The following is a 27,603-nucleotide window of genomic DNA, read 5'->3' on the forward strand; positions in this document are numbered from 1 at the left end:
TCGGGGCCAAGAGCAGATCATCTTTTAGCCTGTTTGTTACTAATCTTGTCCGAGCGTGTCAGGAAGAACTACACCACTTGATATTCTGCAAAGAACTATGATGTAGTCTGTATGAAAGAGACTAGAAACACGTGCAGTCAGCTCTTTCTGCCCCTCACCTCCAGAGGAATATGGGATTATGTGTAATTACTGAAGCAACTGGCAGTGATTGCATGCGCGTGTGTGTGTGTGTGTGTGTGTGTGTGTGTGTGTGTGGTGGACATGGACAACTGCCCACTTTAAGTGTTGTTCTACTTGTCCACAGTTCCCAGGGCCACCACAACCGCTCCCTTCTCTCCCGGTAAGACCGCTGCCCTAACGTCTCCTGTCTCATGTTAAAAAAAAAAACACACAACAACGCTTCTCTCCGTCTTGCACGATTTCTTCTGTCTCAGTCTTCACACTTTAACTTCTGTCTGTGACAATGAAGGGTTGGACGAGCACATGCATTATTTATGACTCTCACGCGGGGACTGTGTAACAGGACTGTCTCTGGTTTCGCTGGCAGATCTTCTCGATGGCCCGTGGGCGTATTAAATATTCTGTTTGATACAGAGAGCGAGAGAAAAAAAAATCTCTACACCAGCAAAGAGCACAAACATTTTCATAACACTTGGACCTCATGCTCTGCTGTAGAAGAACACATTATTTATATATCAAACTTTTTCTTAGAGCAAGTGAAAGACATTTGCAAAACCCTAAAATCACACAGCGTCTCACTTTTACTGACTTTTCCAGACAGTGTTGTGTTTAATTGAGGATTTTTACAAACCAGGAAAAAAATTGCATATAGATTTGCAGAGAGGAAACTTTCTGACTTCATCTTCTCAGTCACTTCACGATCATTAAAATCCTCACAAGCCTGCAGGGAATAATCTCCCATAAAAAAAACTATAGACATTAAAACGTTAAAGACATGTGATATAGATGGAATTTGAAGTGTTGTGTTTCTGCCGTGAAATAAATATTTGCTTGCTTCGTTAATTATTACAGTTAATAGGGGCTGTGTTTATAAGAGAATTCTTCTATGTGTCACACGATCATTTTAACTGGACTAAAAACACGTATACAGTCCCTCAGAGAAAAAGATTTCTACAAAACCCTTAACAAGAAGTGCAAGACGCTCTTAAATAATAAATTACATCACTGTTTCATGACACTGAACCGTTACTGCCTCAGTTTCGCAGTTTTCATGGGTTCAGTGCACTCAGGAGTGAAATCTGGATCATTCGGTGCAAGTCAAATACAGAAAACAGTTTTATTTATAACTGGAAAAAAGGCTACAACGGGATGTTAAAGGGTAAATATAACCAAAATGTCTATGATTTTATATAACTGTGATAAACCGGGGCCCAGATCCCAGACTTACATCAACATCATGAAAACATTAAGTGATGGTAGAAGCTCAAAAGCTGCATTAAAGCCTGAGTGGGGGTTAAAGTCGTCTCTGTGCGGTTTCACTCAAATTATTCATTTACTCCACAGAAAGAGACATGACATCGTTTTATTACATTAAAGTTCTGCAAATATACAGTATATATAAATATAAATATATACCGTATATATACATCCTACCATCTTGTGGGTTGTCTCCAGAAATCCTATTTGTATAATTTCATTATGGATAAAGTTCATATTCCACTAAAGGAAAACCGTGTGTCTATAGGAGGACAGTGTGTTTTTGACATGTTAATAACTCAGGTCTAAATAATACAATCACTGATGGCTGAATTCCATTTAGCTGCTTCAGTCTCTGGATCCTGATGCTATGAACAGAATGGATCCATTGTAAATATTATGCTTTTATATCCTGCTCCTGCTTTCCCTGCTTAAGGGAACATTAATATTAATACATAGTAAATTTGGGGGTATTTCTTCTTTCTGTTTTTATATTTTAACTGTTTCAACAGACATACAGAAGTTAATTACCCTGTCTCCAATTCTTATCTTATAGTTAAGACTTTTACTTTTTCTTGGCATGTCTGTGATTGGTCGAATCCTTTTGTTTGTTATTTGTTGTGCTGATTTTTTTCACCTTTTCAGCAAAAATATTTAATAAACTCTGTAGTAGTTTGTAGAAATGTCTAGAAAAAGTTTCTTGTTAATATTGTTTGCTCTTCGAAAAGAAACTTAAACTTTTCAAAGCCAAAGTCCAGTAATTTACATATAATCTCTACGAGGTCAGTTATTAAGGCTTAAGGTCACAGATGCTAAGAGGAATAAATTAACATTCTCCTGCACTGCAGCGTCCTCTGCCTCTTAAATATAACCTCTGTCATTTCACACTTGGATAATTATACCTTATGCATAAAATGGACCTCGTTAAATAAGCGGCTTAATCGAGGTTGTTTAAACGATTTGAACGTGAAGAACAGACTTTCTCTTTATTTTAAAAAGCGTACGTCAGCAGTTTAGATCGTCTGGTTCCTTCAACAGAGGATCCTATACTGACTTCACGCAGCCACACTTTCTTTTTATCAGACCTTAGTGGATGAAAAACACTTTCAAACCTCACACCCCACAGTCTTTGTGTTGAGGTTACGTCAGGTCGTGTTCCGACACTTAACAAAGCTGGTCCAGAAACACAGGGGGACACTACACTCACTGTTTTACACGCATGACTTTATGTGTAAAAGTGTGGAACTGCTCCTTTAAGTCACACAGAATCTAGTGTTGGAGTCGAGGCAGGAAACAGAACTTTTGTGCAAATGACTGTGAAACTGTTGAGTCAAGTTTCCTCTGTTGCTGTGAGGTGTGGAAGGATTCTAACATGTTGTGGTCTGTGTGTGTCTTTGTGTAGTTGACCGCAGTGGAGTGATCATAGTGGGGATCATAGTGTGTCTGCTGCTGCTCGCCATCCTCGGCAGCGTCCTCTACTTCCTCTACAAGAAGGGAAAGATCCCCTGTGGACGCTCGGGGAAGCAGGAGATGTGAGTACTGACTCTTCTGAACCTGGTCATATTTATTTATTTTCCTTTTCCTTTTCCTTTTCTCTCGTGTCGTCTGTTTTCCTGTTTTACTTCGACGCCCACTTCCTGTTTCCCCTCTCAAGCTTCACTTTGTGTTCTGCTGCTTCAGTTTGTAGTTTTGGATCCACTGAGTTTCTTTTCTCCTGCCAACCAGCCTCATAAGTTCACTATGAGATACTTGTCTGCACAACCTCACTTGTCTCTTGCCTCTAAACCTTCGTACAGTAACACACAGAGCAGCGTCGCACTGGGAGCAGCTGTAGAAACACACAGTCCCACCGAAGTTTGACTTTTTGTTGGGTTTCCACATGCAAACTGAAAATGATCTGTGAAAAACCTTCCCAAACAAAACATGTGTGAATTAATCTTAAACGAAAGCAGAGGCAGAAATGAGACAAGGATCATTAGAGCTGATCCACAGCAGACGCCTCACTCACACTGCCGTGGTAGAAAGGAGCAGCTGAATAATGACAATAGAGAATAAACATTTCTAAATATAAAAACCAGTACCTGGGTCCATTCAGATCACACAATGACACACGAGACCCTTACAGACTCACTTAGATGACACCCACCCCCCCACCCCCGAGTCCCTTGGGATCCGCCGGTCGAGTCCCGGCTCCTCAGAACCAAGCGGGCCCGTGACGTTCTCTTGTTTCTCTGTAGAACCAACGGGGAAACCACCAGAGACGACATTGTTGTGGAGATGAAGACCAACACAAAGACCGAGGAGACTGTGCTGCTCAAGGCCGTCAATGGTGGCAAAGGGTTGCCTAATGACAAGGTAAGTGTCGGAGTGGAAGAACAGGACGCCATTATTTTACACTGTAAAAAACAAAGACCTGAAAGACTCGCCTCTGCCCCCTAGAGGCTGGAATAGTCACTGCTTCAAACAACAAGCATCATACAGACACATTTATGCTTTTTATTAAATGTTCCCGAGTTTTGAGGCTACAGAAAACAGTTAGTTACCCTAACAACACATAAGCTATTGTAGATGTTTGGTGCATGTGTAGTAACGTTGGTAAGTATCATCCATTCTTTACGGTATGGTAAGGTATCCAGTGTTCTCTTTTTTTTGTAGCGTAGCGATAATTACGTTCATGTAGTTGAAGATGAGGACTCAGAGTATTGCCCGCCCAGTTCGACCCTGACGTCCTGGCATAACGTGTCGTTGTTGACAGGTGAACTGCATGTACACAAAATACACAAAACTGTCATTAGTTATAGAGGGAACACAAAGTACATATAATACCGTAAAGGTCCTAATAGCTTCTGATTAGGGTCTTTATTTGTGTATTTGTACATATCAGAGGCACTGGTTATAAAACATAAACTGCATTTAATGGTAGTGACATGGACATGGGAGAGTTTGTTGATGATGTTGTGTGTAAGTTTGTGTTGCGCTGACGTGCTCCTCCTCCTGCTCCTCCTGCTCCTCCTGCTCCTCCTCCTCCTCCTCCTCTTGTCTCCTTCAGTAACGTCCCTGACGATCCAGCTGCCTGAAGACGGCACCATTGGAGCATAGGATGGGACGAGAGATCTGCAGGAAGACACCACCACACAGACCTGGACAACTCCCCCCACCATGCTTTGTCCTCAGCAGTATTCAGTAGTTTTACACAGGAACACACACACACACACACACACACACACACACACACACACACACTGATGTGCATTTTCCTTTGAATGAATGTTTCCTGTACATTCAGCTCCTCCAGTTGTTTGCACTCGGCCGTTGTTCAGAGCCAGTGCGATGATGTCCGTGTCTCTCGATGCATCCTTTTGTTTTTTTGTTTCTATTTCTATGAAGTGTACATATTATATATATTTTGTTATTTAAGATATTTTGGCACTCTGATTTTTTTTCGTTTCATGGCAGCGTCTGGCTCGTGTGCATGTTGATCCATGTTCACGTGTCCAGGGGATTTTGATTTATTTTATCATGTTTTGTTTTTTGCGGACGAGACCCAACGCGACCAGCTGCTCCGCTGCGGCAGCTCTTTACCGTCGGTGCAGTCCCACTGAGCGACGGCTCGTCAGCGTGTTTGATCGGATATATTAAATGATTGACTCCAATATTCGTAGACGAAATTTACCACCCGCCCCCCCAAAAAATACATAAAATACTAAACGTTTCCTCTAGAATCAGCAGTTGTACCATTAGGGGGCGCTACACCTCAGCGTCCCGCCCCTAAAAGCTGTGGATCAGACACACTGGCGTCCTGCAAACTACTGTCAAGCCCTCGCACTGATTGTAAATACGAGTTCAGACCCGCGAGCGGAGGCCTCGGACTGTCCCTGAAGGTGAAGAGGTCGAAGGTCGGTGATCTGCTGTGCCTGTTTCTGACAACGCGTCGTACACTGAAATCTTTTTTGATTTATTCCTTTGGTTTGCTCTGTGTGTTGTTTGGGCCCGAAGGAGCGTTTTTTCCATGTCGTGCATGTTTGAGCTTCACGCTGCAGATACGCGTCAGAACTGTGATTTATTTCAGTTTTTGTTTCTGAGCCGTTAAACTTGTGTTTCTGCAGACTTATTAGAAAAGAGTGAAACCATAGATTGGGTATGAATTGTATCCTTATACATACAGTCTATGAGTGAAACTGATTTCAAACTGAACAGGCCAAGAAGTCATTTAATTGAATACACATCTGCAGCTAAATCCAAAAGTTCATTTACAAACGTTCACAGATGTTTTTGAAGGCTTGAAAACGTTTCAAGCACAAACTGTATTTTCATCCACAGCAGATTTAGTTTTTTCTGTCACAATTTCATGTTGAAAGGCACAAACTGACGCTAACAGGCTCAGAACAACGATTCCTCCTCCCTATTTGTAGTGAAGCAGCTCAAACGTGCACAGTGTCACGTTGCTCGAGGCCCGTGTTGTGAATAAGACGTACTGATCCCTCGCCGTGTAGGTTGTTGTGAAAAGATTGTTTGACCTTTTTGTTGCGCTGACGTCGCTCCGAGGACTTGCAGCAGAAACAGAGTAGTGACATGTTTTCTTGATATCGTTTTTTTTTCTTTCTTTAAGATGTTTTAATGTTGTAGAAATAATCCAGGTTCCGAACGTCCTCAGGCAAGAAGCAGAGTCCCAAGTTTCTCTGGTCTGCACCTCTTCGTCTTTTCACACGTTGTCCGACCACACGGGACATTTTCTGTTCGTTGTTTCTGGATTTTTTTCACCAGTGGGAAAGTACAAGTTTTTAAAAGTGAACGTTGCAGTTCTTTGTTTTTGTTTCCTCGATGTGAGTAATGTTTATGTGACCATTTGATGCTTGCGTGTTTTTATATTTTTTTGCAAGAAAATAATGCCAAATAAAAATGTTCCATTTGAAAAGAGACTAGTTTTCTGTATGTTATTGTTTATGTTTTCACCCATGTGGTTGTTTGATTGTTTTTCAATTCTATAAAACTTTATTCATCGCAAAAGCAAATTGATTCAGGGAAACAGATAGAGACATGCACATCCATGTAACTTAACACAATAACACAATAAAAGAGCTGTTCAGCTAAAAGTGTAACTTCTTTATGAATACTAATTTAACCCTATAATAATTACATGGCAGACAGAGTAAGTGTGTTTAATAAGCAGGATCACACTGAACTTCCACAAAACTTTATGGAAGGATGAGACACAGGCCAAGAAAGAACCTAATAATGTTTTTCACTTTCTTTAACATTGTTTAAAAGGACGTTTTAGACATTTTCACTCATGTTCCAGGGAAAAATTCATGGATCCTGATGGAAAAAAGCAGGTACATTTAGGAGTCTGATATCTATGAGTGCAGATCTACATAAAAATCCACATCTAGCAGATTTACATGTGGTTTCCTTGGGGTTCAGGACGAGGAGCAGAAGGGACCGGGGCCTTTCCTGTCGGGGCTCCCACACTTTGGAACAATCTCCCCGAGGAGAAGCATCTGACAAACTGCTTATCCTCTTTTAAATCTTTCTTAAAGACACATGTTTATCGGTATGTTCTGATCTTACTGTCTATTTGAATCATTTTATGTTTTTCTTTATTTTGTATAGTGGGATCTTGCTTTTAAGTTGTTTCCCATTGTTGCTTTTTAACAGTTTGCCCAAATTTGTTTTCATTTTTAACTTATAAAGCTCCTTGTAACTGTGCTTTGAAAGGTGCTATATAAATCAATACAGTAAATAAAGTTTTATTTCAGAAGTCAAGGGGCCTTGTCAGAGACGTGCACTTTACCACGACCCCACTTTATTTATTGTTCTGCAGAGGCATGAAAGAGCAGTAAGAATATAACCGCTGCCTTTTCTTCAGCCTGCGGCCTCAGCAGGAACCAGAACAACAGTGGGTTCAGCGTGTGTGTGTGTGTGTGTGCTCTGGTGTCGGCCCTGCACAGTCCCAGTGAGGAGGAGACAGGAAGCAGCTCTGCCTCCAGACCGCTGTCAGCAGCACGAGCTGGAAATGACTCCAACAGTAGCTCAGGTTTCCAGCTGGAGTCTGGAGGAGGAGGAGGAGGAGGAGGAAGGTCAGAGAACACTCAGCTCACATCTGCAACGAATTCAGGCTCCGAGCTCCGACCTTCTCACTGCAAAACAAATCAGCCGTTCTCTCATTGGGCCGAACGTGAGGGGGAAGACAACGTGTCTCCAGAGATGAAGAGTAACTTCTGAAATGTTCCACTTGTCCACACTGTGTCTCAAACTGACCCGAGTCCCTTCTGTGACTGGGTTGTGTCCTGTTGACAGTTTCCAGAACAGAGGACGTGGCACCTTGTTTGGTCCAATGAGGCAAATTGTGATTCGTGAAAATGCTGACAGTACAAGGTTCTCAGCATCATCAGTTATTAGACCCTCACAGATCAGGATCGTTCATGTTTGCCGATATGAAAACTTATTTTACAGAATTAAACTTACATTTCACATAAAGAAATGTTTATTTTCTTCATTAAAGTTCTTTATATTTGGTTGTTTTTGTACGTTTCTGGTTAAACTGTTTAACATCAAGCCTCAATTACATTTCTGTGTCACTAGGGTTTGATAATATTGGCATCTGCCCCCAAAAAAATCCAAATCCATCCATAATTTATTCATAAAACTTAACTACAGGAGATGAAATCCAGTGTCTACAATGTATGTTGTTATACTTTATATCTTAAATGTAGAAATCTTTGTACGTTGTTTCTTTGTGACGTATTTAAGGACAAACCACAGATCAAATGTTAAAGAAAATACTGTTTAATTAAAAATCTTAATGGCTTAGGCATGAAAACATGGCAACACAATGAATGCTGAGGGTATTAAAAAGACAATAAATAAAATCATATTTACACAGGCAATAAAGCGATGAAGACAACTTATTCTTTAGTAGGCGAGTTCCTGTTGACAAGGCTTGTTAACGCGATTACACCACATGTGTCATTAACGGTGGGGGGGGGGGTGAAGCGACACGTCAGCTGAGGGTGACTCTGAGGGGAAGTTGTGTGTGTGTGTGTGTGTGTGTGTGTGTGTGTGTGTGTGTGTGTGTGTGTGTGTGTGTGTCTGCCTCGAGTGTTTCCTCACACGCAGACACTTTCATGGTCAAGAGTTGGTCCCTGTTAAGTGTTGAAACGCTGGGATCAAGCGAACGCGAAGCCGAAGGCCTGACGACACGTCCTCTCGGTATCAGAAGGAGCGTTGTGGGGGGGGGGACGGGGACATGAAGCGGCAGCTCGACGCTTTGAGTTTAGGGGCAATTAAAACTGGAAGGTCTCCGCGGAATCACATCAAGACAGAAAACTTGAGATGGAAGATCCAACCAGCCTCAGCCTCGTCTGCAGGGACGTGGACGAGCTTCACTTTAACATTTCACTGCTTTTCACTCTTCATCTTCGTCAGTGTATCTTTTTTCTAGAGCACGGAGGCGAGACCCTGAATAGATTCTAGAGACTCATATTCAACTTACTTTTTAGAAGAAATTGTTTCAAACTAAAATCTGTACGATAGCAGCCAGAGGAATTGACCAGATTTCAGTGAATAAGTAACAAGAAAGAGCAGAACTGAAATTACAGCCGCACATTTCATTCACTACATTTAAAAACTTGAGATGATTTGTTATTATGAAAGAGTTTACATTAGAATTAGTACATATTATTTCACAATTGCAATAAAACTTAAATCATAACTTTTATTGGCTTTTAACTGGTTTTAACAAATGTTAGTTTTTGATATTTTCTTTTGTGTTATCTTGCTTATTTTTGTTTTTTCTGTGTAGTTTTATTCTTGTAAAGCACTTTAACCTTGTTTAGATTGGTGCTGTAGGAATTAAAACATTTTTTTGTTATTTTTTACCATTATTCTTTATTGGTGAATGCAATTACTAACTGTCGTTTGTCCACCAGGGGGCACTAACACGTCTATTATCTTTCTATCATAAAAATATTCCGCTTTTTACTGAATCTCGTATCTATTTCTGCCTAACAACTGTATTAATTATTAGTTTTGAATGACGGCTGTGGATCAAACGACATCGTATGAAGAAGAATCTCCAAACGTTCGATGTGTTCTTATTAAATGGACAAAAACTCTGCTGGAAAATAGCTCAAATTAAAGAGAACAAATCTGTTTTGCTTCAAGCAGTAAATGTGGAGAGGGAGTTTTGGTTTGGTGTTCGACAGAAGGCACATTTACTGTACATGTTACTATAGAAACATCGTGACCATTAAAGCTGTTTCAGAAAAAGCAAAAAGGGAGAAACTGCTCTCGGAGTTAAACAGAAACCGTGGAAACGAGTCCGTCTTGTTTCTGCCCGTGTTCCTTAATGTGCACATTAATATGGAGCAGCCATCTTGTTCTCTTATTATAAATCTGTATTCCGCTCTGATGTCGTCCTGGACTCAGATCAGACTCCCTGCACTGATGACTCAGACTTCCTTTCATCTTCACTCACTAAATGTGCCTGTGATCCTGCGCTTGGTTAATGCTCGATCCCTCGTAGAGATCACATCAAAACCGCGCTGATGAGGCGACGCATCATAAAAAGGTGGAGGTGTGGCGCCCGGAGCGTGACCGTTAGTCAGCTGGAAAGAAACCTATACACCTGATCTGAGGACATTCACAACTTTACAGGAGGATTCTGTGTAATTCCTGCCTTCACTTGAAGTTTCTTTGTCGGAGAGCAGATGTGAACGACTTTGAGATGAGGCCGGATCCGACGTTTCAGTCACTGAGCAGATCAGTAAATTATTCACAGGCAGCTGACGGTGAGATCTCACTACATGGTTGGAAATCTCATCTATTAAGGTTTGTCCTATAACGAGTTTAACGAGCTGCCGAGAGACTGAAACATCCGAGATCTACGAGCGCTTCGGGGAAACAAGTTCGGAAACCGATTTTAAAATATCAAAAACTCTGGGTTATATGTGAATCCAGTGTAAGTCAGGTGGTGATGAGCAGGAACATTCAACATCTGGAATGTTTCCACAACCATTGCCGCTGTCGTGATTACATCATCCCTCTGTGTCCTTTCAGCATCAGATCGTGTGACACCGACTTAACACCGAGTACCTGAGTCCACATGACAACACGACATCTGCAGGTGTTTGTTTGTCAGCAGGTTTGCACAAAAAAATACCGCGTGAAATTCCACAAAACTTGGTGGAACGATGGGACCTGGGTCGAGCAAGAATCCATTAAATTCTGCTGCTGATCCGAACCAAGAGGCAGATCTAGGATCAGTCTGAAATTGGGGCATCTGGCATATTCAGGGGAGCTCAGTGTGAACCCTTTCAATTAGATTCTCATTGTTCTGGTATAAATACGGAACATTAGCATGTGAGAGGAAATCGAACCGTTCGCCTTTACATGTCTTTTCACTCCTTAGAAAGAAACTATATGAGAATACATACATAAGCTTTGACTAAATAAAATCAGCCTCCAGAGAGTTAATGAGACAATGAACTTATCAACGAATTCAGCCATTGTTAGTACCACACTCAGCACAACACGTTATGAGAGTACTTAAACATTAAACTTGTTATTTCAATACAGATCCGTCAGTGACTCGAGAGCTGAGAGGAGATATGGAGTCAACGTGTCCGAAAAAACCATCGAGATAACAGAGCGAGCCACGGTGACACGTACGACACGAAGCCCTGCGATACTGCAACTGAACATTCACATTCGTTAGCATGAGCACACGCACCACGGAGTTAATCACTACGACCAGAACTCGTGTCGCTACATCTTCGTACGCCACGATTTTGCCAAGAAGCCCGTAAAGCACCAAACTGAGCGGCTGCCAACAGAGGGACGACCCACAGAGGTGACATCAGTGTAGCTTAATGAGAGACGGTACTCGGACCGGGGGGGGGGACGCCGCTACAGCGCGAGGCGACCTCAGCGAGGTACAGCAGGGTTCGAAGCTCTGCTACGGAGAGCACACGTTCAAAGGCTTTGATTCTCTGCGTATGCTGCATTCAGGTCATAACACGAACCAAGTGAAAGGTGCTATTGCCATCGCCGGCCAAAAAACGTCAATCTCAAAATGGCAAATATGAGTAAACAAGAGAAAGAAAACTATGTCTACAACCGTCCACGTTAATCTAAATCCTATCATTTCACCCCAGAATTCCTCTCAGAGAAGCATTACCCGCTGAAGTTTGTTAAATGGGACCTTTTATGTGTATTTCATCGATTAAAGAGATGCAGAAGATGTCGCCGTTCCCTCGTTCATCTTCTGCTATGACGTGAACGCAGCATCGCTCCTCACAGAAAAGCCTTTTGGCAAGTACTTGTGGCCCTGCAGAAAAAAGTGCTTGTTAAATGCTATCCATGATAATGGCACAGAGTGAAGACAGAGACCACACGGAGAGGACGAGCGTCACCGGGGGCGACTATGTGGCGATGTGCGTCGCCGAGGGGATGGTGACGAACTCGCGCAGGATGTTCTTGGCCGTTTCCAGGTTGTTCTGGGCGATCATCAGGGCTTTCTGGATGTCCTGGATGGAGTAGCCCTGCGACACCAGGCATTCGATCTCCCCGTTCAGCGCCAGGCTTCCAGGGCCCGGAGCCGCAGCAGCAGCAGCTTGAGGAAGAGGAGCTGGAGGAAGAGGAGCTGGGGGAAGAGGAGCTGGAGGAGCAGGAGCAGGAGGAGCAGCAACAGGAGGAGGAGGAGCAGGAGGAGCAGCAGGAGGAGGAGGGGAGGCAGAGGAGGGAGCAGGGAGGTCTGGCAAAGGAGCAGGGTATTCACGGTTGATAGGCCGAGGCCGCCGGTCAGAGTTGGCTCGCCGGGGAAGAGGTTTGGGGGGGCGTTCAGGTTCGACGGCTGCGGCAAACATACCTGGAGACACACGGTGAAGAAGAGGAGTCAGTGAGAGGAGGAAGGGTGTTAATGTTACACAGATTTTAGTTTTACAAGATGATGAATAGCAGCTTGTAATAATGTCTGGCCTTTGGTTTTTACTTTCTAGCTGTGATCAAACTCTTTAGTGGATCAGAAACAATCATGAACCACATTGTGATCATTCAGTCACATGATAACTTCTCCCTTCAGTCATGTCAGGGGGTCAATGTGCTGAGAGGATTTCCAAAAACCTTGTAGAAAAAAAACTGGTAGAGATACATACTTGCTTCTACAGCACCGTCGATGCTGAAGGCCGCTGAGGGGCCGCTCATATCGGACACGGTTCTTCTGGTCGGGGCCGGAGGGACGACCGGTCGGGGGCAGTCATACTCGTAAATGTCCTCCACACTCGTGTCCTCCTTCTCGGCCTGAGGGACGGCTGCTGGAGGTGGGGGGGGGTCTGAAAAATACACAGCACAGTGATGACGACCTGCAGCGACAAGCCTTCATATTAGAGGCTCCCTACGGGGGTCATATTGGTTAAAGGACATTTCATTGTGTTTTTACCCAGATCAGACGTCTGTGCTGTCTCACAGGATCCAGCCTGAGCCTGGATGTTAAACATGGACTCGTAGACTTGAGGGTCATCAGAGTCGCTCTCAGCCGCCTCACTGCTCAGACACACAGAGAAAAACTGAGTTATTATAGGTTATTCTTTGTGTCTGGTCTTCACAGGAAATTTCATCCTGTAAACCTTTGTCTTTCTATTTCAATGCTTGTACTTGGGATTAGTATTAGATCATTGAAAATATCCTGAATAAAGCAGAAACGTCTGTAAAGCAATAACATTTGAAATCCACTCATCACATATATTTCAGTGGAAGTAAAAGAGTAGATATTTAGTATTTGGAATAAAACCTTGTTTAAAAAGGAGAAAATAAATTAAGAACAAGACTATTTCGCGCATTCGAGCATTTCTTTTCAATCTTCCTTTCATTTTAGTATTTTAGATTATTTCATATTCTCCTCAAAGAGAAGGGGGTTTAAAAAAAATGTAAGGGACGTGTTGAAGGGTTTAGAACTGGAGCAACTCTGGACAAACAGCGCTCCCTGGTGGACATTGGACACAGCTCCAGATATTTGGTACAGCAGGACATTGACAGCACGAATCATGTCAACATGGACACATAAGAATCTGTGTAAACTGGGTGTTCTCCTGTTTACCTGGTGTCGTTGTGTTGGTTTGCCTGTGTCGGCGGGGGGGGCACCAGGGAGCCTGTGATGACCCAGGGTGCACCAGTGACCGGAAGAGAGGTGGGACTCATGTACTCGTTCTCCTCGCAGTCAGAGGACGACTTCTCGCCACACAACACGGCTGAAGCCGGCAGAGACCTGAACAGAAAACACAAAGCAATGTGGGATTCTCTCTCTTTTCTTTTGTAGTTTATAAATTAAGATTCAGAACATTGAAACATTGAAAATACAAAACTGACCTAGACAATATAACATTGAAGTTGAGACCACATCACAAACTTGTATGTAAATGTGACCTTATTAAATTAAAGTTATTGGAAATCACATCTTCGATTGGCGACTTCTGATCAAACACAGTTTTGGCCACGATCTGGGGCTTTTGTCAGCAAGTTCCAAAATTTGTCGGCAAGGGAAAAATTGTGTAGCGTGAGAACCGAGGAAGCCATTTGATCTTCCTCAGTTCCTGTCTCACTGTGTTACTGCCTGTCCACTACACCTCACATCAGTGGAGTTCATACCTGGCAGCCAGACAGTAGACGGCGTTGGTCGCTGACTGAGGTTTGCTTCCCTCTCCGCTGAGTTCGCCGCCCTGAGGAGTGGAGGACAGGGCCGACAGGGCCTTGGTTGCGGGACGTGGGACCATGTAGTTGGAAGCCCAGGCGGGCTGGTCGGGGGTCGAGGGCAGGGGTCTCCTCTGAAGTCTGGAGTCCTGGCCGACCATGGAGGGGCGCTCCGGAGGGGGAGGAGGGGGCAACTCTCTCAGGGATGGAGGCAGAGGTAGAGGCTTGTCTCTGTGAGTCGCTCCCATCTGCGGAGAAGACACACAGTCACACACAGTAAACACACACATCCTTGGAACTCTGGGAGAAGTTGGAGGTTTTGGTGAGTCGGTGGTTTAATGGTTGAGCTGCAGCACACACACTAACACACTAACACACTGACACACACATACCTTGGATGTGGCTCCCTGGGCCAGTGCATTGTGGGAGGTGGAGGGTCTCTGCTGCAAGAGGTCCAGTCGGGGGGGCACTGGGGGCAGCTGAGACACTGGAGATGGTGGACGTTCAACCTGAGCACAGACACACATACCATTTCAGATGCTGCATGGAACCAGAATGAGATTTGAATTGCGCTTCCTGACATTGTGTGTGTGTGTGTTGTCCTCTAACCTTGGTGCAGGCCAGCCTGCTCATGACAAGGTGCTGGTCCTCCAGGCGATCGTCTTCTTCATCGTCATTCCCAGCAGCCTCTGCTCTGCTGGACACCTGGAAACCAGCGAATGAACCCCCGCTGGCCTTCGGGTGGAAGGGGTCCACAACGATGGGCTCCGTGCCTTTAATCTCACAGCGACAAAACGGGCAACCTTGACCCTCCGACTCCTGATACACGACACAAGGAGACACATTTTACAGTTTAGCAAAATAAGATCTTTGTAGATATGAGACTAAAACATACAGGCTATCATTCAAACTACAAAGGTGCGTAATTGTCTGTCTCAACCCTCGTCTTTCAGGATTTAGAGAGAACAGTGTTAGTCTCACCTGCCAGGCAGTCAGACAGGACGTGCACATCAGGTGCCTGCAGGGCTCGATCTTCACGTCCTTGTCATTCTCTGCACAGATCTTACAAAGCTGGAACGTGGAGCCCATCTCACAGTACAGCTCGTACTGCTCCTGCAGGGGCAGAGGAGGAAGAGGAGGAGACACAAGCCGTTTGTATGGAAGACTTATTGTAGTGCAACATGGTGGCACTAATTTGCCAAACGTGGAGCTTATGTGTAAGATGAGGCAGATGAAAGTGGTGTGTGTGTGTGTGTGTGTGCAGGTCAAACCTGAGTAACTTTGATGTGGTCCTGTGGAGACGGTTCACACAGCCCGGTGAGGTCTGGGTTCTGTGCACGGCCATCAGGGAACAGATAGCTAAAGAAACACAGCACACACACACACGTACAGTTCAGTATTTATTAAAACGACCAGCAGAGTTGCCCTCTGCTGGTCATTCAAGAGAATAAAGGTTTCTGAATACAGACACCTCCACATTAGCTTCACTTTCTGGATTTCTACTGTACGTTTTAAACTATTTATTGGTAAAGAATAATTGTTTGGATCAGGAGCAAAGAAGTGTGTTATACTGCAGCAGTGTTTTAAAAAACATATTTAACCAGAATAAACAAACTTAATGCCTCTAACCCCACTATTATCAATTGACAATGATTATCCTTCTCTATTCTAAATAAAAATAGATTTTCCGGAGTCATTATGGCGATCGCTTATCTTTTCTAACCTGTCCCTAAAGGCAAGTATAAACTATAACATCCTATACCCCCAAAATATAAACGACACTGGGTTGTAGTGGGACTCACAATCCTTCTCTGTATCCATCAATGAGGGCTTGGAAAAGGGGTTTGTTATGGGGGATGGTCTGCAGGATGTTCCCATCAGCTGTCACGTAGCCGATTGCCCACTGGCCCAGCCGGGTGCAGCTCAGCCTGAAGATGTAACTGAAGGAAAGAACGACGACAACTTAAACAAACTGCACACAGACAGTGTTCACATGCTATCACATGTTTGCTGCAGTTGAAAAATCTGACTGTTGGGACCATCACTCTTCCCAATCCAAAACCCTTAAAATCTAATAATCACAGAAGTTTATTTAGTGGTTCTATGTCTGCGTCTCACCTGCCAGGTTTGTGGATGAACCTGTGCAGTCGGGCCTTGACCTCATCATACGTCAGGAAGGCCATGTAACCAGGGTGTGTGACCGCCAGACTGTTCCAGTTCCTTAAAAGAGACGACCACGGCTACAACACACACAAACAAACACAACTTAATTATTTCATCAAGTCTCCAGGTTTATTTAACACGACCACCATTGAGAAATAAAAAGAACCTTGTTCCTCTGATCAACAAGTGGTGGGAAGATGCTTAGAAATGCAGCAATGTGACATTCAGGATGTCAGTGAGTCCCTCTCAGTTGCTTGGACATTTTATGTAATAGCTACAGACATATTCATGGTAATTACATTGCTTTACAACTTGTTTTGAGATTTGCTAAAGTTAACACTCCTCCACCACACTAAAGCCCACTTCAGGGGAAATCCCTCCACTTCAAAAAGAGCACTCCGTGGCATCTTTTGTGGTATGACGACATCGAGGAGATTTTACCTGGACTCACTAAAAACTCTTGTGTCAATGAATGTCTTCTCCGACACATCAGATTCTCAAATTGGAACCGTTTTATCCTTCTAACACTGCGTTATTTTTATTCTTATTAATTTATAAGTGAAAATCTTTTACCATTTACTCATAATTTACACCAGTGTTTTATGAGGAATTCATGTAAAGTTGGTTCATAGTTTAAAACACTGTTATCAGGTTTACCTGGAAGAGCCTGGTGAAGATGTCAAACTCAAAGACGGAGATGTAGTCGTTGCAGGTGAGGTCGATGGTGGACTTCAGGGCCATGGCCTCCAGGCCCGAGCTGATTGGGTGAAACTCGTGAAGAGCCTGACGGAATGTCCTCCAGGGCACGATGGTCCTTTACGGGCGGAAGGGGAACAGAAAGCAACTGGTTTTTACAGGAATCCAAGGTTTGAAATCCATACATCAAGTAAAAACTAAGATTCTATGTATTAATTCTAATCAGGTAAGTTCAGTAGCAGATTAGCAAAATTAGATTTACAGAAATTCACAAACCTGTGATAGTTAATTTTCAAAATACCAGTTCAAATACTAGTTCATCAAGTAAATTTTTTCAACTTTTTTTTAAATAATTGATCAAGCAGAAACTCACTTGTCCCCGAATGACCTTCTCCAAAATTCAGCAGCGTCAGCTTTGGTGATCCGGAAGTTGTCGCCCTGAAACAGGCCGTTGGGGAAGATGGCTTTCAGCTCCGCGAGCATGTGACTGAAGATCAGAGACAGCTTGGTGAGGTTCCGCCTGAGTGAGAGGAGACGAAGAGAGACAACGCAAATGAATACAGGACACAAATCAGTCAACCACAAACAAATTTATTTTAATGTGCGGGGTCAAATGGTGAAATGTTCCAAGGCTATTTTCACTTTTTAAAATACCTTACATGTCTTTTATGATTTCAGATTTGCTCAAATACACCTGAATAAAGTGTGTCGATCCAAAGAAAAGCTGTATTTCTTTCTGCTCAAGCAAAAAGCAGAACACATTCATATGTGTCATTTTTTTTAATGCTTTTCTTTATTCTGAAACATTATATTTAGATTCTGGGCTGTTTTGACATCGCACACATCTGTAAACCCAGACTGACTAAAAACAACATAATTTCATGTTCGATATGTTTTTGCAAAGACGGTTTCTTGTGCTGTGTTTCCTCTGCATAAGTATATGAACGTTGTGACTCTTATGATAGAATCGTGTACTTTATAGTTAGCTATAGTTAGTTTTTTTAAATGGCTTGGACCAGTTGTTGATGCACAGAATCTTTGTGGAAACACTTGATAAAAATCGGAGAGGAAGGATGAACTTTAGCCGAGTCATGACTTTTCTTAGAAACAGAGGAAGCGGGTACAGTTGCGACAGTTTAATCGCGGCTTTATCACACAGTTGAGTGATTTTCATTCAGATCGCACACGACATTTGCAACGACATTTTCCCGTGATGGAAAGTGGAAAAAACTTTTCAGAAACTTCAAATAGACGTGTGGTGTTTTTCACAGTCATTGTTTCTTTCTTTAGATCTAGTGGTTAAAGCCCAAACTTGTACAATAATTATCTCAATGGGTCACTGCCGACAGAGGAGCTGTTCAGAAACTGGGCCAGAGCAACGTAAATGAGTGACTCTGACATGTGTCTAAATGATGTTGCTCATAGTCTCCTGGAAATAAAACAGTAACGCAGACAGAATGGACAGAGGACTCCCACTGAAAGGTTTGTTTCAGCCTTGTTAAAACAACAGACTGGATCCATTCAAAGGTTTTCACTCATTTAGACAAGAAAACCAAAATACTACGTGCAACACTGATGTGTAAAGACGTGTGATCCGTGGTAAATTAAAGTAGAAATCTTTCCACTTAAAACATGGAGGTAGCTGCATTCAGCTACAGCTCTGCCAAGTCAAGAGGTTTTAAACAATAATGATTTTCAGAATCAATTTAATGGATATGGTACCAAGTCAAATCATGATTAGCTCAATCTGTCAGTTACTCAAACACTTCTTATACTTCACAGCTCCTTTCTTCTCCTAAAATCCTCATGTATTTGCCCTAGAAGAATAAATTATACTTCATCAAGACATGAGTCTACAGTCGTTTTCAGACATGAGCTCCAGAAAATGTCCCGACTTTGTCTTTCACAAAAGAAGAGCGCAGCAGACGCGTGACCCAGTCGGACTTGTTCACATTAACAGGAAAATATCCAGAACATTCAGACAAAGAGGCGACGTGTGTGTAGAGCACGCAGGAGGAGGGACGTGACGTATGAATTCCACTGCGGAAAACAGCGTTTGTGTTTATAGAACATCAACATTGACCCATATCTCCGAAAGCTCTTGAATCTTGACGTCTACGTCTACATCTCTGTTTGGGTCCAATGCTTGTTAGAAACATTATCAACATGCCCACTCACTCGCAATGAATCTTGAATTTGACTAAAAGGGCTGGAAGTAAAAGTTCTGGAAAAGTTCTGCAGCAACTGACTCGCAGATTAGTGTTCCCACATTCAGCCCCTCCAAAAAAGTCCAGACTTCAGTGCATGTTCGAGAGCAGCTTACCTGGGTTGAGAGTTCTCCTCAAACATCCTCTCCTTTGCTTCCTTAAAGAGACTCATCGTCTGCTTCGTCTTGTTGGTCAAGTTCTCCATGACCACGCGGAAATACTCGTTTTCCCCGAGGATCTCTATCTTGCCCTCGTATCGGGACAGAATGGTGCGTAGGTGCTGGTAGGTGTCCGGGAGCAGGTCCAGGATGTAGGGTGGGCTGTTCTTCAGCGCCACCTTGGGGTTCTGGCACAGACGTACCACCTGGATAAGAAACACAATGGACCGATGAGACTCAAACAAAATGAAAACATGAAAAATGAAGCTAAATGACAAGGTTACGAAGTCAGTAAAATATAATGATTATATAATGTTACCATGGGAGAATACATGTGTTCACAAACTTACTTATTGAACTATCTTGTTTGCAAAGCTGGGGTTTGCCCAAATGATGATACTTAACACTAGACCTAATGACATTAGTTCACTGGAAACACTGAAACAATCCAAAGATAAAAGAAGCTACTAACTCGTCCTATTGGGAGAAATTCCTAAAAACAATGTTCGGACAGTAACTCCTGAACTGTTACAGCTCTGAAAGTATCTCCTAAGTCTGAGGGAAGTTAAGTCTCCAAAACCTGCTCACAATCAGTCAACAACGATCCAATCAGCTTATCAATAAATCTAAATGACACCCGAGAGGCTGGTTAGTGCAATTCAGATAAACTCAAATATTTATTTAGTATCTTTACCATCAGTCACAAATATGATATGAATCAAAATACGCTCTTCACATCCTGATAGTGTGACAGTTTGTTAAGTGTAAACAAAAACAGCTGAATTAGAGAAATAAAGCTGGTTTCATGGACATTCGGGTGATTTCCAGTCCAATAAAATACTTAACAACTTGATAGTTCACTTTTTCTCATGTACAAAATGTATGCCAGTTTGTAAAACATTAAAAGTCATTAAAAGACAAGTCTATTTCAAATAAGAACTTTTAGCACCATGTAGGAGAGTTTCCTTTTCTCCTCTGCACATAAGTTCTGTAAAAGTCTTGATCTTGATCGACAGACAATCACCATCTTTAAAAAGATAATTTTGGCTGAATAATAATAATAACAACATCACACTCACTTTATTAATAAGTTGAGATCTACAAATAAGAACAGGGTCTGTTAACTATATACTTGCGATAGACATTCTGGGTAATAATTTTACTATCCGTCAGCGTTTTCTCTAGAAGGTGAGAGCAGATCTGACGGCTCACGATCCGACGCTGTTACAGCAACACTGCTGCATTCCTCAAACTCAGCAATTAACTCTGTGAATGGAATGTTTTTACTCTTAGAAACAATAATTGTCTGAGCCAAGTTGTAATATGCAGGACTAGAGAAACAGAAGCATCAGGAGCCGTAATGTACATGTACGTATTTTACTGTAACATGAATTTGAATATGTAATTATAAAACCATTTCGATTCCATCAACCTTGACTCAAAGTTCCCCAAACATGTCGTTGACTAAACTCTTTCACACCTGCCATGTTTAGTTCAGCTGAACGCGGACTGTGAATTCTAACTTTAGCTGTTTATTTTGATATGATCTTTGGACGCATTCTACTTTCTGCTCAGGCCGTAAAAACAGGAACAATGAGGGTATGCGGGGCTTTTTTTTTTTTTACACAGCAGATGTTAATGAATAAATAGTGACAGCGACACACTGTGTACTTTTAATGTTTGCTTTGCTTAACAACATGACACTCAATAACAAACTAATAAAGTACTTCAGCAGCAGAGGGGGAAAGAGCCGGAACATAAAGGTGAATTAAAAAAGGCAACAATAATAGGAATATTTGTAATATCAACATGCAAACATTGGGGAAACGTATGTGAATCTAAATTAAAAAAAAGGTAATCTTCTTCACTCTCGTGTATCACATCAGACAGAACTCACACACATTCTCCAATAACCGATTCAGTCACTTCTTGATCATAAGAGGAATCATGTAACGCAGAGATATATAAAAAAGTTTTAAGAAGGTCAAACAGCGAAAGGGATCAGTCGGAGCCATGTGACATCGATGACACATTAATACCGTGGGTGTCAATGAGGCAGCACAGCCACGTTTTTGCACCGTACAGGCGGGCGAGGTTATATCATAAACACGTCTCTGTGATGGTGTCGCTTTTTAATCCAGGGCTCCTGAATTAATCTCCTCGTCCCTCTCTCTCTCTCTCTCTCCACTTTCTTCTCTTCTACAGTTAGTGTGACACCCAGCGAGGTATATACTGTACAAAATCCCCCACACGGCACACAAGCGCTACCTCTTAATCTAATACCAAATATAGTGCGATTTCCACTAAGTCTATTGCACAATGATAAAGAGATTAGTGCCACTGTGACCTAATTCATTATAAATTAGCCTAATTAGATCATGAATCCGGGACTCCAGTGTGTCCTCTGTACGTCCAGGTTGTTTGGGATTCAGTTTCCCCCAAAAAGAGGGAGCTCAACAAGTCTATAAGCCAAATTAAATATCAAAATATATTTCTGTACGGATGTAAACATATCGATATGGGCTTAAGGAGTAGTGTTTCATTTTATATATAAGGTTGGCTTCACAGTAGGTGAAGGGGAAAGTTGAATTTGAATGTCAAATATCTTTCTGTGTAAATGTGTGAGAGTAAATCTAATGCAGTAGGCTTTAATAGTATTGTTTCTCGTTTTAAATGAAGTCAAATTCACAGTAGTTGAAGGTGAAATGTGAATTTAAATGTCAATTATCTTTCTAAAAAGATGTGTAAGAGTAAATCTAACGCAAAAGGCTTGTGGTAGTACAGTTCCTCATTTTATATAAAGTCAGACCCACAGTAGTTGAAGGGGAAACGTGAATTTAAATCTCAAACATCTTTCTGTATGAATGTGTGAGAGTAAACCTGATGCAATGAGCATTAACAGCAGTGTCTGCTCTTGTATATAAAGTCAGATCCACAGGAGGTGAAGGGGGGGGAAATGTGTGTTTAACTCATATACAACTTCAGGTTATACCCAAACAAATGTGCCCTTAATGATGCTGCTGGAGAAACGAGGGACGTGGCAGCGGCTGCTCGCAGCTTCAGCTCCAGGATTTACATTTAAAACGCGTATTTCCACTCGTGAGTACATGATCGATACCTTGTCCATGAGCTTCCAGCACTTCTCCACCATTTTCTTGTCGACCACGGCAGGTTGGTGCGGCTGCAGCGGCTGCTGGTGGGGCTGGAAGGCGTCCTTCATCAAGCCGATGAGTCCGGCGCCCCTCCTCGGATTTCCGGCCATTAAAATCGGTCGGCGACCAGTGGGGGGGTGTCAGCCCCGGGGCTGGAGGTGGACAACCGGGAGGTATCCTCGACTCGTCCTTCAAGAAAACAGCCGCGGTTCCTGCGCCTCCTCCGGGCTTAACATCGGCCACGGCTTGTCATGCAGGGTCCGTCCGGTCCGGAACAAAACGCTGTGTGTACACTGTACTAGCTGCTAGCTAACATGCTACATCTGAGCAGCGTCTCTCACGGAGGCTCCGCGCTCCAACCAGCGGCTCAGGACATGTCCGGCATGTTCGTGGCCCGCAGGTAGCCAACTGGTCCCGGGCGCGGCGAGTTCCACCCTCCCCCTGACAAACCGACCCGGCTTAGGATGAACTCCGGGCGTTAATAAGCCGCACGGAGCGACTCGCAGCCGGGGAGAGAAGCAGCTTCAGCACCGACAGAGCAGCAGCAGCCCGGGGGAACACGGATGTCCGGCACAGACCTTCACAATAAAGGCGCGGACAGTGGGCGAGTTTAACTGGGGTGAAACATGATGCAGAATAAATGTTGATAAGGAGTGTGAGCAAATATTTATCTTTGACTGGTAACACTGACAATACTATAGTGTGAACATGCCTGATGATAGTATCAGCAGTATTATACTATCAAGTATATTATACTCATGGAGAATGGCCTCTTTTGAGTGTCATTACTGCATTATGATAAACACACAGCACAATAAATCAATCAATATGACATTGAATGCATGAAAAATGATGCTTTTGTTTATGAAAAATAAATGTTGATCAGGTCTGTGTAGGTGTGCAAATAGTTTTGATCTTTTACTGAAAAGTGGCACTCAGTACTTACAAGTGTCAATACTAAAATGTGAGAATGCATAATAATAATATCACTATGAAAACAAAATAAAAGTATTCTCATGGAGAATGGCCTCCTTTAATTGATGTTACTGTATTATAATGGATTAATAATAGTGTGTTCACGTGTAAGTAGCATTACAATGTAACTAGTCAAAAGTGTGGAGGATTAAATAAACATTAAATGCACAAATAAATTGTTAAAATAAATGTTGATCAGGTCTATACAGGAGTGCAAACATTTAAAATATTTTACTTAAGAAAAATAACACTTTAATGTGAAAATGCATGATAATAGCATATTCAGTATGATACTATCTGAAATAAAAATATATACTCATGGAGAATGGCCTCTTTTGAGTGTAATACTGTATTATAGGTGTACGGAGAACTGAAATAATACACAATACAATCAATATAATACAACATCAAATGCATGAAAAATAATTTATTTGTGTTATTAAAAGTATTAACAGCTTCATTTGTGAAGAAGAGCAAGAAGATTAAAAAAACAATTTAATCACTAAATTTATATAAATCAAGGACATACAAAATATTGTTTGCCTGTTTCATCACATTGGCAGTTTATAGAGGATATGGAGAATCTTTCTGATGAAACAACTAGTAGTTGCAAGAGAATCGACACCATAGGAGTCAACAGAGGAAGTTGCCATGTGTATGATGTTAATGAGATTATAACATTTACACAGGAGCTCCCATATGGGACACAATGGCTCACTTAATCGTTTGAGGAGTATGAAATGACATGAATCATATTCATTGGCCTTTCACACTCACTACATCTCAACTTGATAGACGGCGTTCTCCACTGACACTGTTCTGGAAGGTCATGGTGGAACCAACACCTGACAGAGAAAATTCACATTTCTTTTTTCCTTTCTCTTTTCTATGCAACAACTGCATTTTAACATACTCGTGGACGTCCATACATTTTAGCGTTTGACTTAGTCGTTGTGCAGATTTGAACCAATCAGTGCCTCAAATCCGTGGAGCATTGTTGACTCACAGGTCAAACCAAACCTGGAGTGCCTTCAATTGCTTTTGACAGGTTTTGGACAAACAGAGTTCAGGTCAAAATATTAACCGGGACAAACTTAGTCAAACAGCCACAGGACAAAAGGGAATCAATAACAGCATTTTAAGTCCACAAGTCAAGACCCTATGCAGTAATGATGTTTTGTTTTCCTCTTCTTCTTCCTTGATTTTAAGCCACAGCAGCAGCTGTATCATTTGCAATCTTCACATTCATATTAAAAAATCGATTGTGCACTGGTCAACTGGTCAATTTCGTAGAGGAAAGGAACTGGTGATGACAGTGTTGTGTATCCTCTGTTAACTGTTGCATTTGAAGAGGAGTCACAGGTTTGAACTTCAAGCCTTCAGCCCTGTGCAGGACACATCTTCATTCTGCTTAAATGCGGAACAGTTCAAGACTTGTCCATGTAGTCCAGACTCCCATCACTGGTTGTACAGCTTTCCCTTGCCATCATCCGATCAGCTCATATTGGAGTTCCTTGAAAACTCAAAGCCATGTTCAACAGCTGCGTTCCCAGCTCCGCCTGCTGCCCTCCAGGTAAGAACTCTGCAGACAGCTCTCTGTAAGTGCTGCAAACTCTACGATCATGAACATCCTCCCTGTGAATGCCGTGTTTCCACCTGTGCCGTGCCTCGTCGTACAACACCACCAAAGATCTGCGAGGGAGATGCAAGGCTACCTGGACATCCCCTCCGAGTCCCAGCTCAGGCAGACCCTGTTCAAGCGACATGGTGAGCGTCGTGTCTGATAACATGTTGATGGTGACCAGGCGCTCCCCCCACAGCCAGGAGTCGTCGAGGTGTGGGTCGATGGCAGAGCCTCGCTGAGGATGGTAATCCAGATTGCACTGCTCCACTGGCTGGAAGCATGAGAGACTTGGCTCCTGCTGCATCCTGAGCACTAGTTTTTGGCTTAAAGCAGGGAGTCCACTGAAGCCAGCCACACGTACTTTCTTTTTCTTGAAGTTCACCTTTGGACCAAAATCCTGCAACAACAGAAGAGGAGAATTTTGTTAATTTCATCAGATAATAATAATGTAATTTAATGGGATTCATGTTTTGTAGACGCTTACATTTACACTTATTGTACTCTTTGTTGATTAAAATGTGTTAGTGTAACTGTGTCTGCGATGGGACGAGTTAAACCCTGTGGCAAAACTACCAAATTGTTAGAGCAAGCAAATGTTGATTTTCATTTGACATAACCTGTTTCCTTCGCCCAGACTGGGAATGATTCCACACATCCTGGTCCATTGAGCTTATCAGCGCCTTCTCCTCCGCTTCTGATATGAAGTTCTCCCACAGGAAGACACCAGGAAAGGGAAAGGACAAAGCCTCTGCATCATCGCAAACAGCCAGTCTTGTCTCAGGATTGTAGAGAAAATGATGCACAACCTTCACATTAAATAATAAAAACAATACATTAGGTTTACTACTAATTACTAAGGCATAGTATTCCTGTTAGGTCAGTTTGTAACGATAAAGCACAACGTTACAGTATTGAATTAATGCCTTTATCAGGAAAGTGGTAGGTTCATGACTTTAGTTACTTCCTGTCCGGGAAGAACAATGTCAATCAAGCAATGAAGCAGCATAACTGTAACGGCATAAACAAAAAAAGATCCTTCCTAGCAGACAGTGGTGTAACATGTATAAGTATTATACTTGAATATGGTACATAATACATTTAGGTACTTGTACTTTACTTTTCATGGCAGTTTCTACATTTTACAACCGCTTTAGTTACATGCGGTTTAATGCTCAAATAATTTTACACACAAAACATATGGAGAGCTCGGAAATATGATGCTTTGTTTTAGATTTAGCTACTTTAAAGTATGTACAAGTAGAGTTGAAACCATTTAGCTGATCCGTCAATTTGTCCAGTGACAGAAAATACATTTTTGATAATCATGTAAGGAATATTTCATGCAATATTGGATAATATTTAACGGTTCCTTACAAGTGGATGATCTCTTTTAATTCATCACAATGGGTTAACAAAACAAGACGTTTAATGTTGTGACCTTGCACTGTTGCTAGTTGTGATGCACATCTTTCATAATTTTCAAAATCAATCAAGTTCACTAATCGGAGTCCTACAGAAAAACTTTTAAGTTATAAATCATCTCAAACTCAACCAGCTGCAACAGTAAAATGCTGCTTACACATGAATGCGTCAGTTATAATAATATAGAGGATTGTAGTATTAGTCAGAGGGGACATTTTACTGAATTGGTTTACTTTATAAGTATAACTTTATATATAATATATGTGCCTTTTTTTCCTGATGACTGTCAAATACTTTTTACATTTTCCACGCGGGTTTTACTTGTGATGGAGTATTTTAGAGTATGATATTATTACTTTTACAATAAGGGGCTCCTCCTTGCGTTCTAGTGGGCACACGTGACAGTAATGTAGTAACATGTGGATGATTGTTTACGTGTTTGTTGTTACAATGAGACTAAATAGTAGTAAACGAGCTCATGTTTAACAAATCTACACAAAGTAGATTTGATTCTGAAGCTTTTGCAGCAGGACTCATATTTTCGGGGAGTCTGAACTGTCCTGTGAGGGCACCCGTAGCTAGCTGTGAGTGGTGTTAGCATTAGCTGCGTCTCTTTCCTGCTCATAAAAAACGATGTCAAGGTAAAAACAGTTTCCAGAAACATTCACCTCAGGATCACTCGGCTCCAACTGACCCTTTCCCTTAATCTGTTCACACACGAGACAGCGGCGGACGCCTTTACACGCGCAGGGGGAGTCGCTGCTGTCAGGAGCAGGCGCCATCATCCTGCTGCTACTTCCGCTAATAACATGGTTAGTTCAACTGCTAGAAGTGCTGAGCATCGCCACCTAGCGGAACCTGTGTGAATATTCATAACTGTTATTAAACCAACCCATTTCAACTGAGAAATGAAAAGTGAGGAAGTTTATTTTTAATTCAAACTATTGTTATAATAGATTCTTTTTTATTGTATATTTAAATATTCTGGGCAAGGGTATTTTGTGAAGTACGCAAGAAATGCATAAACAAATATATACTAGTATGACTGAGTAATACATGTAACAAACTTTATTGCTGTTTATAAA

The 27,603-nt window shown here is 42.2% G+C and overlaps 3 protein-coding genes across 4 annotated transcripts in view; 1 reads left to right on the top strand and 2 right to left on the bottom strand.

Moving 5' to 3' along the window:
* mcama (melanoma cell adhesion molecule a) overlaps positions 1–6,354 on the top strand; it is a 42,176-nt gene extending 35,822 nt beyond the window's left edge. Inside the window, exons 13-17 of one of the 2 annotated variants that reach the window (XM_035178554.2) lie at positions 305–340; positions 2,840–2,969; positions 3,675–3,792; positions 4,093–4,192; positions 4,487–6,354. In XM_035178554.2, the coding sequence (XP_035034445.1) occupies positions 305–340; positions 2,840–2,969; positions 3,675–3,792; positions 4,093–4,192; positions 4,487–4,536 (434 nt within the window). In that variant the 3' untranslated portion in view covers positions 4,537–6,354. The remainder of the gene's footprint in view (positions 1–304; positions 341–2,839; positions 2,970–3,674; positions 3,793–4,092; positions 4,193–4,486) is intronic. The other variant, XM_035178556.2, reaches the window with a different exon arrangement.
* Positions 6,355–8,207: 1,853 nt separating this feature from the next.
* On the bottom strand, positions 8,208–23,058 carry LOC118122095 (E3 ubiquitin-protein ligase CBL). Its single transcript, XM_035178553.2, has 15 exons — positions 22,464–23,058; positions 19,304–19,551; positions 17,354–17,500; positions 16,942–17,098; positions 16,240–16,361; positions 15,924–16,061; positions 15,393–15,480; positions 15,103–15,234; positions 14,731–14,940; positions 14,514–14,630; positions 14,080–14,369; positions 13,532–13,699; positions 12,875–12,978; positions 12,591–12,767; positions 8,208–12,304 (listed from the first exon to the last, which is right to left on the bottom strand). The coding sequence occupies exons 1-15, from the start codon at positions 22,605–22,607 to the stop codon at positions 11,859–11,861; spliced, it is 2,688 nt and encodes an 895-aa protein (XP_035034444.1). The 5' UTR covers positions 22,608–23,058; the 3' UTR covers positions 8,208–11,858.
* Positions 23,059–23,884: 826 nt separating this feature from the next.
* Positions 23,885–27,348, bottom strand: alkbh4 (alkB homolog 4, lysine demthylase). Its single transcript, XM_035179487.2, has 3 exons — positions 27,187–27,348; positions 25,714–25,902; positions 23,885–25,493 (listed from the first exon to the last, which is right to left on the bottom strand). Exons 1-3 carry the CDS (start codon positions 27,301–27,303, stop codon positions 24,972–24,974), a joined length of 828 nt encoding a protein of 275 aa, XP_035035378.1. The 5' UTR covers positions 27,304–27,348; the 3' UTR covers positions 23,885–24,971.
* Positions 27,349–27,603: the final 255 nt, after the last annotated feature.

This window comes from Hippoglossus stenolepis, chromosome 15 (assembly GCF_022539355.2).
Source record: "Hippoglossus stenolepis isolate QCI-W04-F060 chromosome 15, HSTE1.2, whole genome shotgun sequence".
Lineage (NCBI taxonomy): Eukaryota > Metazoa > Chordata > Actinopteri > Pleuronectiformes > Pleuronectidae > Hippoglossus > Hippoglossus stenolepis.

Coding starts and splice junctions, on each gene's coding strand:
- alkbh4 (XM_035179487.2), bottom strand. CDS start 27,303: ATGATGGCGCCTGCTCCTGACAGCAGCGACTCCCCCTGCGCGTGTAAA. Junction 25,903..27,186: donor TGGAGCCGAGTGATCCTGAG/GTGAATGTTTCT, acceptor TTTAATGTGAAG/GTTGTGCATCATTTTCTCTA. Junction 25,494..25,713: donor AGTCTGGGCGAAGGAAACAG/GTTATGTCAAAT, acceptor CTGTTGTTGCAG/GATTTTGGTCCAAAGGTGAA.
- LOC118122095 (XM_035178553.2), bottom strand. CDS start 22,607: ATGGCCGGAAATCCGAGGAGGGGCGCCGGACTCATCGGCTTGATGAAG. Junction 15,235..15,392: donor ACCACATCAAAGTTACTCAG/GTTTGACCTGCA, acceptor CTGCCCCTGCAG/GAGCAGTACGAGCTGTACTG. Junction 12,979..13,531: donor AACCAACACAACGACACCAG/GTAAACAGGAGA, acceptor GTGTCTGAGCAG/TGAGGCGGCTGAGAGCGACT.